Genomic DNA, 11189 nt, shown 5'->3' with positions numbered 1-11189 from the left:
ACACGTCCTGGGGCAGCCGTCCGATAAACACCTCGGAGCCGGCGGGCGGCGGGCTGCCCACCCAGCCTGCAGAGGAGCGTGGGGGAAGGCACTGTCATCCGACGGGATGCGAATCCCACTTCCCAGCGCCGACCGTTCACCCAACGGGTACACCCGGGCCGCAGGGGAATGAGGTGACCAAACTAGCAACAGGGTTGGCGCAGAGCAGGTGCACCCTGGGGCTGGCTTCCCCTTCCCGACCCAGGGCGGTGTGTGGAGGACCCTAGCGAACTTCGCAATCTGCTGGGGTGCAAGTCTGGCCCCTGAAGGGTGCCGCGCGGCAGTCAGGCCGGCGCAGCGGGGACGCACGCAGGGACTGGGGCAGCCGTACCTGGGGGTGGCCCGCCATACTTCCTCTGCCCGTTCACCTGCACCAGGCGGACGCCCGTCTCCCTGACCCACGCCTCCAAGGCCGCCTTGTTCTCAGGATTCACCCTCTCACACCATTGCTGAGAGAAAAGGCAGTTTGGAATTGCGCAATGCAGAATCCCCAGCCCCTCGTGGATTTAAGTTTTTGTGGCCACCACCTACGCAGGCCAGGCCGAACTCCGCCGCCGCTCCGTCACCTACCTCACATTCGCGTTTCGACTGCATGGCTGTGCTGCGGCCGCGCCCTTAACCTCTTTATAAGTTTCTCCTTCTCCCTCAAGGCCTAGGTCTCTGGAAGCTTCTCTACCCTCTGCCCCCAAGCGTTCATTGGCTCTGCGCAGGCCCCGCCTCCGGGGGGTGGGGCTGCACGTGCGCCCCCGCCCTGGGACCCTAGATGGAAAACTAGAAACTCTGGCGAGAAACGGAGGAAGACAGCCCCCTCCTCAGGAGGGGCTCCGAAGGCGGAGGATAGAAGCTGGAGGCGAAAACCACGCAGGCGCCCTTCACCCTAGAGTGTCTTCTTCCCTTTTCCACCCATGAAGTGATCTGAATGGGTGGCTCAGGCTCTGGTGGGGAAGACTGAACAAGGAGGCATCAGTGACGCATGCTTCAGTGGTTGAGGCATTTTATTGGACCTTTGGCTACAGGAGTGGTGGGAACGCACCTGCTCCATCTGGAATAGGGCCCTCCTGATGACGCCATGTCAGGCCTGTCTAAGTAGCTCAGGCTACTCACTAGCTAATTTCCCCACTCTAGAAAGTGGTGTAGTACCTGGGCATCTTTGCCAGTGATTACTACAATCACAATAAAATAAGTCTCTGTTCTGACCACTCCTCAGGTCTTCTTACTGGAACAAAAGTGTGCAAAAACTGTTTAAGCACAAATGAAGTTTTAGCCTCAAATAGTGCCAGTCCCACCTTCCTCTGATAGTTTGCATGGCTCAGCAGATACAGAGGGGCTGGCTTGTTCTTCTTCTGATTTCCTCCACAAGATCTTCTCTTTGGACATCCACCTGGCCAGGATGAGGGAAGAAGGTGGTATGAATATCTTCCACTCCAGTGTTTGTTAGGTCAGGACCCAATCAGACACACCAAGAGACAGTGCCTCCTATGTGGGGATTGGAGATCTTACCCCACACCATGAACACAGTAATAGATTAAGCCCTTCAGTCCTTTACAAGTTAGTACTGTATCAGGCTCAGGTCTCACATTGGCAGGGGCCTACCAAAAGAGCACATGTTCCTTATCCCCTAGCCTTCCTGACTTTCCCCCTTACCTCTTCCCTGGTGGCCACTGAACGCAGCTTGATGACCCCATCCTTAAGCTCCTGCTCGCCGATTATGGCCACTAGTGGGATGCCTGCTTCCTCACAATACTGCAACTGGTTCAATAACTTTGGGTTCTTTTTGTACAGCAGCTCGGCCTACAAGGAACCAGAATAGACAAAAACTGGCTTCTATTATCTTCAGGGACCGCCTCTTAGGGGGTCTACGCTGGCACTTTGCTATTAGCTCCACCCCAAGTAGTAATGACAAAAGGCACTACGGATGAACTATCAGTTTGTACCTAGACCCAGGTCTCCTACCACTTTGGGGCTTGCCTCCTATACCTTGATACCAGCATTCCACAGCTCTGAGACAAGCTTCAATCTTTCTTCCAGTAGCTTCTTCTGTGCAGATGCCACAAGCACCTGTGTCTCTGTGGTCCGTACCTTCTCCTCTGAAGCCTAGTAAAGGAGCAAATATGAGTCAGAGAGCTGGGCTAACAACAACAAAGAGCAAACAGGAAGTCTCTAGTCAGGATTCTGAGAGACTAGGTCCAACTCAGCCCCACTAGGAGAGGAACCAGTCTTCTCATTTAGCAGTTGGGCATAAGGTAGCTTTAAAAAGATTTAAGAAATAAGTTAACTTGGACATGACTTGCCAGAATAAGTAATCTAGGGCAATGGCAAAGGGAACTTAGTTACATTCACTTCAAGCTTATCTCCATACAGCAAGTTATGGGTTCAGAAAAACATCACATGGAAGAACCACCATGGGCCCACCCTGAAAATTACCCCTGGCATTCCAGTCCCCACTTACTATCTACTCGCCATTCATGAGACCATGCCTCTCATGGGGCTGACCTCAAGGTGTGTGTGGATGGGGAGTAAGGGAGAATGCTGATGGTGCTTCTTGACTTTTATGCAAAAACTAAGATGCATACTGGAACAGTGATGTCAACTGAGAAACTTAGGTGGTGTCCACTCTAGAGAGAAGGAACAGGAGTATTGGGAAGGATGCCACAACACTCATAAAAATTAAATTCAACAAGCCCTTTAAGAGCAGTAGCAACACAGGAGGGCTTGAGGCCACAGTGGTGGTTTTCTTAGTGTTACTCTAAGTGTTAAGAGTCAAGGCAGCCATGAGGGATCCCAGGGCCTGACGTATGTTTCCAACTGAGAGGCAATATTACAGAGTGGTTAGGAGCCAGACAATGGAGTTTACTGCATAGATTCAAATTCTGACTCTACCACTTACAAATTTCATGACCATGAGCAGTAAAATGTTAAGTATTCTGTCATGAGGAAGATCTGGGTTATGGACACAGCAGCCTAGATTTCTGACAGCCTCAGGGCAAGTAGGATCCAGAGAGAAGATCTAGCGGAGAAACAAACATCAAAGATTCACAGAACTAGCCTATAATAATGGGATGAGACTGTAAGGTCAGTGATCATATCTTGTCCATTTCTCTGAGATGCTGCTTACCCTTGGACATGAGAGACAGCTGGAGCATCACCACCTGCCTAGACTGTCCCGAAGACCTACCTCCAGTCTCTGCTCCACAATGGAGAAGATTCGCTCCACTCCAATGCTGAGCCCCACGCACGGCACCTTGCGCCCTTTGGGGTCAAACATGCCCACTAGCCCATCATAGCGCCCTCCAGCAGCCACACTGCCCACACCCTGGGGCTCTTCTCCTGCTTGGGCTGGAGTCTGTAGCAGCACAGCTTCATAGATCACCCCAGTGTAGTAGTCCAGACCCCGAGCAAGGCTCAGATCAAAGGAAATCTATAGAGACAAGGACATGTTCGGTATCAGATCAACACCAGAGACCTGAAGGCACAGAGCTCAGCCTGGACTCAAATCTACAACTTGACTCACCTTGTCAGCAATGCCAAACAAGGTCAGATACTCAAACAGCAGCTTCACATCTCCCAGACCTTCCATGGCCTGCTTGTTTTGAGACAGTTTAGGATCTTGGAGCAGCTGCTCCACCTGGGACACTCCACCTGGGAAGATAAATTTATGAGGCAGACCAACAAGAAGAAAAAGGCAGAGGGTGTACACTTTTAGTCACCTAGACTGCAAGTGCATGTGTACATGAGTATACACAGAGTTTTAACATTAGATCTGTGGGTAGTGGAATGGCTACTGAGGAGGAAGCTGGGTTCTGTTCCTCACCATGTTGCTGGACATAGTCCCCAATGCGGTCAGCCACCTCAGGTGCAAGGCCCTTCTCTCCCACCATTTCATTCTTCACATCTTCCCAGGACACCTGGGCAGACATATGATAGTCAGGAATTCTGGAGCAGTTTCCTTGCCACAGAGCAAGTGTGGCCCCTCCTTGGGGAGCGGTCAGAGTAGAAGTTGCCCTTTAACCTACATCCTGGGACTAATCTCTTCAGGTGGGCATGGAGGCAGATTCCTCTTAGTCCCCCCCGCCCCATTTTTGATACTGACGATTGAATTGATGGCCTTTGCACTAAGCTAATATGCCCAGTTTTGCTTTTTTTTTTTTTTTTTGGTATTGGGGATTAAACTCAGGACCTTGCACCTGCAAGGCAGGCAGCAGCAGCAAATATTCTATTTTGAGAGAGAACCCTATTAAGTCACCAAGTTGCCCAAGAGTTGCAACCTTCCTGCCTCAGCCTCCCAGAGTACTAGGACTGCAGGAATGTACCACAACACCTGTCTTTTTTTTTTTTAGGTAAGGTGTTGCTATGTAGTTCAGAATGGCCTTGAACTCACTACTCACTATGTAGCCCAGGCTGAACTTGAACTCAAAGTGATCCTCCTACCTCATCGTCCCGAGTGCTGGGATTACGGGTGTATGTCACCTTGCCCAGCTACATATCTGTCTTGTTTTCTATTTCTCAAGGCATGGTGGGATCTGGGAAGAGAAGAGTGAGGTATTTAAATAGTTACCTTGTCCAGCTTATCCACTGAGGAACAGATGGTACGGAACTTGCTATCAGGAACACCACAGATGGCAAACATACCATCTAGGATGCGCCGGTCATTGACCTGTGGGGACCCAAGGCATCATGAGGACATTTCTGTGACCCTCAATAGCCTTTGCTATTTGTCCCTCTGCCAGACCCAACTTTGCCCTCCCAGCCTTATTCAGCTCTGACCTTGACCATGAAATCTCCTATCTGAAGTGAACTCAAGATCTCACACATGATCTTCAGGCACTCTGCATCAGGGATCATAGGGTCAAATTGCCCAGCAATGTCAAAATCCTGTAGGGAAAAGGGTAACCAGAGTTTTGCAGGCGTTCAGTGGCCTTAAGGGGGAACGTGAGAACTCTGCTGTCTCTAAGAAGGCCTGTTTGCATACATAAGCAGACTTCCCTTCTTTTGCTGGCCATTAGCCCAGAAGAAAAGCCCAGCATTTTTGGGCCTCTCAACAAGTCCTGGTGTCCTTTTCTACTGGGCTATTTTTCATTATCTACTTCATCTTCTCCCTGATTCCTCGTACTGTGTAGGACAATTATCCAGTGTTAATCCTTATTTTTTTCTGTTCATCAGAAGTCATTTCAGTCTTGATGAGTTGATATCTTACACCAAATTTTCCCATCCTCTGTTATGATCCTATCACTACTTTAATATAAAGAACAATGAACACAGATTGCCTGTCTTATCCCTATGACCCCTCATCTGTTGAATATCAAGTTACTTTTATATATAAAATGGAGAAAAATCTCCTCCCTACTCCACAAGACCACTGTTAAATCTACATGAAAATACCATAGAAACCTATAAGTATTTTCTGGAACATCCAGTTTGCTCAGAAAACTATAATACGCAATAGATTCCACTGGCTTGAGGCAGGGCCTGAGTTACCCACTCTCCTCCCCGCCGACCCCATTTTCTAACACTCACACACTGGTAGAATTCCCGGTATCGGCCACGGGTCATGGCTGGGTTATCCCGTCGGTACACTTTTGCTATGTGGTAGCGTTTAATGTTGGTCAGTTTATTCATTGCCAAATACCGAGCAAAAGGAACCTGATGACAGAGAGTTAAGGACAAAGCCTCTCCTACTGCTGTTTGGAAGTTATCATCTCCCACACATGCCAGAGTCTAACCTCTCCCTGTGTGGGTTTAACTACTGTGTGGGTTAAGCTACTACCGGTAAGGTTAACAGCATTTTTGAGTATCAGAAAGAATCAACTATGCTACTGTGCTACTACCACTGGGCAGCTGAAGTCTCAAAAAATTAGACAGTGTCTTCCCGGGCCATGCCAAGTATAGCAGGGGGATGAACAAGCTGGACACAGCAGACAAAGGGTCTCGTGGGATAATTAAGCAGATGATTCTTTGTGTAGCTTGGAGATAAAGGAAATGTGCTGCTCAATTAAGAGAACTCTGTTCACTGGACAGGGCACTGTTGTACACCTAGGAAATGAGGCTTGACATAAAGCTCAGGTCTCACTCAGGATTCACACTTCTAAGCCTATGGTTTGTTTAGCCAAGGTCCCCCACTGGTGTAGAGATATAATTCCTCTAACTATCAATGGCTTTATATTTAATCTTACCTATGTCTGCCTGTCCCTAAATCTAAGGCTAGAAATAACCCCAGGCCAATGAAGGCCAAACTCTCAAGAGCCCATGTTTAGAAAGATACAGTAAGGTCATAACGGAGGGACAGCAGCTCTCCACCCTGGTCCTTCAGGTCATAGATAAGCTTAGAGTCTTCTCCATACTTTCCAGTTAGGGTTTCCTGGAGGGGAAAAAAAAAAATGTAGTCACAATCATCACTAAAACTATTTATTTAAAAAATTTTTTTTTGCTGGGCGTGGTGGTGCACTCTTGTAATCCCAGCGCTCAGGAGGCTGAGGCAGGAGGATCGCTGTGAGTTCGAGACCAGCCTGGGCTACATAGTGAGTTCCAGGTCAGTCTCAATTACATAGTGAGACCCTGTCTCAAAAAAAAAAATTAATAAATAAAATAAAAAAAATTTTTTTTTTGAGACAGGGTTTTGCTACGTAATTTAGGCCAACCTTGAACTCACTGTGTAGCCCAGACTAGCCTGGCTCTTGCAGCAAGCCTCCTGCCTCAGCCTCCCCAGTGCTGGGATTACAGGTGTATACCACCACGCTTGATAATAAAACAATTTAAAAGGTTTTGAAAACAAAAACCTATCACTGAAGCATGATTAATTTTAAGTGTTCTACATTTTTGCTGAGATTGGAAATTAAAATCTACAGTCTCTAATTTAATCTGAACCAATGCCATGGAAAGACTCAGGGGAAAAGGGAGTTTAGGAAAATATAAGAGCAAGAACCAAGAGCCTGCTGGGCATAGTAGTGCACGCCTGTAAACCCAAAACTTTGGAAAGCTAAGCCAGGAGGATGATAAGTCTAAGGTCAGCCCGGGAAACTTAGCAGACAGAGAGAGAGAGAAGCGGGGGTTGGGGGGGTGGTTTACAGCCAGGTAAGGTGGTACACCACTGTATTCTAGCATATGGGAGGCTGAAGCAAGCGGATCTCCATGAGTTTCCAGCCAGCCTGGTGCTACATAGTGAGTCCTAGGCCAGTCTGAACTACACTGCAAGACCCTGCCTTACCAGGTGGGCATGGTGGCATAGGCTTGCAATGCCAGCACTTGGGAAGCTGAGGTAGGAGGATTGCCATGAGTTTGAGGCCAGCCTGGACTACCTAGTTCAAGGTCAGCCTAAACTACATAGCAAGACCCACTTTCAAGCCAAAAAAACCCAAAAACCTTGTCTCAAAACAAAACAACTCAGAGAGAAAGAGAAAATTTAAATTGTTAAGTGTTTTGGGGTTTTAAAATAGGGAGTGATGCAATCTGATTTCTAATGGCAAAGAAATAGAAATTATCTTAGGGTCCATCAATAGGAGACTGGTTGCATATTTATACTTTACATACATATGGTTTGCATGTATAGAAAACATCCAAGTATAGATGCTATGGAATTCAGTATAAACAGGAGTCTTTTGAAAGCTGCTGGTCACAACCAAGATGAATAAAAAGCAATGCCTCTTTCTTCAAGCCAGTCCTCTCCCATTTTTTACTGAAGAAAATACTGGTCTGTGTCTACAGTATGAGTAGAGCCTTTGGACCCCCAGACTCCTGTTATCTTCTGTTACTCATAAGCCCACGCTTGCATCATGTGGTTTCTCTTTACATATCTCTCACCTTTAGTTCAAATACGGGTGTATCAATCACTTCTGCACCATGGCGTTTGAAGCAGTGGATGATTACATCAAAGACCTTCTCCCTAACTGCCATCTGCCAGGGATTGTAGTCTCTTGTTCCCTTGAAGTCAAAATCAGCCAAAGGACAAGGGATGAGATTTAAAAGACCAAAAGTTTTGGAACTATAAAACAATGATCTCAATAATAAGGAAAGCAAATCCTGCCCCAAATTTAGATTTTTCCTACTGTAAAATGAACACAAATAGTTCTCTATTAATTTGCTATTGGCCTTCTAAATTCCATTCCTCTGGATTGGAATAACGAATTCAATCTAGTTCAACAAGTTGAAGTGTGAACCTTACAAGCAGTTTTTTTTCCCAACATCATTTTCTTTTAAATTCTAATTAATACTACTATTTATTCTTTAATTTATTTTTGATAACAGCCCTAAGATATAGCCTAGGCAGATGCACTTTATACAAATTACAGGATGTTGAAGAGTCACTACCTAAGGCCACTCAGCAAGCCTGTAGCAGGAGAACTATGCTCTCCTTCCAGGTTGGTGCTTTTAGTCTGACTTTTAGAATCTACTCCAAAGTTTTTGGTCTTAGGGCCTTTTTATAGTCTTATAAGTAACTGTCAATATTTACGGTTAGAAAGTAAAACAAATATTTCTGTATTTATTAATATATCAATCACATGTTGATACAAATAATGTTTTAAGAAAGTATTTTTCTAAAACAAAAAAATATTTACTTAAAAGTGGCATTCATGACATCTTTGCCAATCTTTAATGTCTGACGTAATAAAAGACAGCTATATGTACTTCTGTATTTAATTCTGCTTGTACTATATTGTTCTGGTTGAAGTATATGAAGATCTAGCCTAACACAGATATGTCTCTGTAAAAGGAGGTTTACTTGTTTGTTTTTTGTGGCACTGGGGATTGAATCCAGAGCCATGCTAGATAAGCACCCAGCTCCATTACCCAGTTTCAATAACCAGTAACATCTATTATTTCATTCAAACTCTGATACTTTTTCTAAAGTATTTTAACATAAATCTCAGATATCCTAACATTTTCATCCTCAACTACTTCAGTATGATTCACTACTGAACGACTTTAAGAAAATCTAAAATACTATAGTATCTTTATCATAACCAACAAAACCAATAGCAACCCTTAATATTATCTCATACCAAGCCATGCTCAATTTTCCCCGACTGCCTCAATAACATCTTTTTATGGAGGCTTACTTGATTCAGATTGTAAACAAAGTCTGTGGATTGTATTTAATTAATATAGCTATTTAATCTACAACTATTTCATTTCTTTCTTTTTCTTCTTAGTGCTGGGAATCAAACCCAAGGCCACATACATGCAATGCATGTGCTCTACCACTGAGCTATACCCCTGGTGTTCCCTGTTTTTCTTTTTCATGTCATTTATTTGTTGAGGAAATTATTCTTTGTCCTAATTTTTTTTTGGTCATATTTTAGATCAGGTTAACAATATCCTCAATGTGTCTTTTAGATTTGGTTAGAAATATCCTGTTGTGTCATTTAATGCAGTCCTCTGTCTCTTGTAAACAGTCTGAAGGCCTGATTAGATTCCAGTTCAAATTCTCTTGGCAAGAATGCTTTATAGGTGGTGTTATGTATTTCTTATTGCACCACATCAACAGGAACATAATTTCTGGTTGCCTTACTTTTAAAGATGAGAATGGACTGATATATTATAAATTTTCTTTTAAGTTTTTACCTTATTCACTACTTTGAATACTGACTTCATCACTGCTTTGAGATTTTACACTGTCTCTCTTTAACCTCTGAAATAAAGTTGTTTATAGAAAAGAACAGTTCAATGAATTTAGGAGCCCAAAGAATTAACCTTTACACAAGGAAGACAGACCACCTTCCCTCTCCTTTAGAATTCAATTTCAAATACAATCATCAAATTCCTACTTATTTAAAGGCACTTGGATTCAGCCTCCCATGTAACTAAACCAGACAAGTAACTACAATAAATCAGTGCAATAAAAAAGATATGTATGAAATGTCAAGGGAACCTAGACAAAGAAGTAAATAGTTGTTTACAGAACTTACCAAAAGTGGCATTTAAAACGAAATTCTAGAGGACAAACTAAGAATTGCCAACTTCACTCCAGTTTACCTTCTATTTGGTTCTAGTTGAGTAGGTCATCTTCTAGTTCCTGGAAACTGCCAAATCTCTTTACAGTTTTCGGGTTTCCAAACTACTGGATTAATCTTCCTTACACTCTTTCCTTAGCTATCTCCTACCCATCTGTTAGGTCCATTAATAGGGGCCTTCCTCAGTGAGGCTTTCTCAGACTCTTCAGCTCTCCTTTATTTTTCTCAGAATATCCTTGTTAATTTCTTTCTAATCACAATTTGTAATTACATATTCATGTGTCAGAGTATTGGTCCTAAATCTTTCTCTTATAGGAGAACAGGGGCAAGCTATATTGTCCACCATGATATATTTGGTGCTTTATACCATGTTAGGGACACAGTAAGCACGCAATGAATATTTACTGAATGAAGTAACACTAGGAGGCCAACTTCCCTGAGCATCCAGCTGGCCTCCTTTCTGTCATCACTTTGCCATCCCAGAATGATTCAGAGTTTAAACCACCCTAGCGCCCTGAGCAACTATTGTTCCTCTGCAATATTTCAGGCCCTCCTCAATGACCTGGTTCAGGGAAGCCAATATACTGTCCTTGTTAATAGAATTAGAGCCTCTCTCTGAGGCCCCCATAGAAATGACGTTACCTTGGGGGTTTTGAGCACAAACTTCTGTTTGCTTTCATCAGGGCCCAGCTGTGCCTTCAGTTTCAGGAGTTTTGCCACTTCCTCCTCGATCTGTAGAGGGGAAAAAAGCTGCTGGACTACGCGTCACCCCCACTCCCACCCCCCACCCCGGCCATTCATTCGGTATTTCTCCTTCATCAGAAAATGAGGCGGTCTATCTGCCTCGGTTTGCCTTGCTTCTTTCGGGACCCACCGTAGTTACCTCACGACCCAGCCCATCCTTCTCCCTGCCAGCGCAATCCCTCCCTCCACATCCCTGTCCTCTGTACCGAGCACCTGGGTTCACGTCGTAGCCTGCTTTGCCAGGCACTTCTCCTACCGCCTGGGTCGTACCTGCTCGGCGTTGGCCTTCTGCTGCTTGAGGCCCCGTACGCGCTCTCCCTGAAGTCGCACCAGCTCCTCCAGCGAAGCACGATTTGCCATCCCCGCAATCAAGTGGAGATGACTGCTTTCTGGGACGGCCTTGGTGGACTCAGCGTCAGTCTGGATGACTTCCGGCTATCGAGTCGCGAGTTGCAGGACTAG

At 45.2% G+C, this 11189-nt stretch overlaps 2 protein-coding genes across 2 annotated transcripts in view; both read right to left on the bottom strand.

Moving 5' to 3' along the window:
* Positions 1-691, bottom strand: part of Dnd1 (DND microRNA-mediated repression inhibitor 1) — a 2326-nt gene extending 1635 nt beyond the window's left edge. The window contains exons 1-3 of the mRNA XM_010613916.2: positions 610-691; positions 371-488; positions 3-66 (exon numbers count right to left, since the gene is read on the bottom strand). Of these exons, the coding sequence (XP_010612218.1) occupies positions 3-66; positions 371-488; positions 610-633 (206 nt within the window). The 5' untranslated portion in view covers positions 634-691. The remainder of the gene's footprint in view (positions 1-2; positions 67-370; positions 489-609) is intronic.
* A 318-nt stretch (positions 692-1009) lies between these two features.
* Hars1 (histidyl-tRNA synthetase 1) lies at positions 1010-11179 on the bottom strand. Its single transcript, XM_010613842.3, has 13 exons — positions 10998-11179; positions 10626-10715; positions 7834-7953; positions 6299-6394; positions 5554-5679; positions 4804-4911; positions 4595-4693; positions 3851-3944; positions 3551-3678; positions 3215-3457; positions 2017-2133; positions 1684-1830; positions 1010-1420 (listed from the first exon to the last, which is right to left on the bottom strand). The coding sequence occupies exons 1-13, from the start codon at positions 11085-11087 to the stop codon at positions 1349-1351; spliced, it is 1530 nt and encodes a 509-aa protein (XP_010612144.1). The 5' UTR covers positions 11088-11179; the 3' UTR covers positions 1010-1348.
* Positions 11180-11189: the final 10 nt, after the last annotated feature.

Source organism: Fukomys damarensis, unplaced genomic scaffold (assembly GCF_012274545.1).
Source record: "Fukomys damarensis isolate Sample0158 unplaced genomic scaffold, DMR_v1.0_HiC HiC_scaffold_3, whole genome shotgun sequence".
In the NCBI taxonomy this organism is placed as follows: Eukaryota; Metazoa; Chordata; class Mammalia; order Rodentia; family Bathyergidae; genus Fukomys; species Fukomys damarensis.
This window is presented reverse-complemented; position numbering and strand designations above follow the sequence as displayed.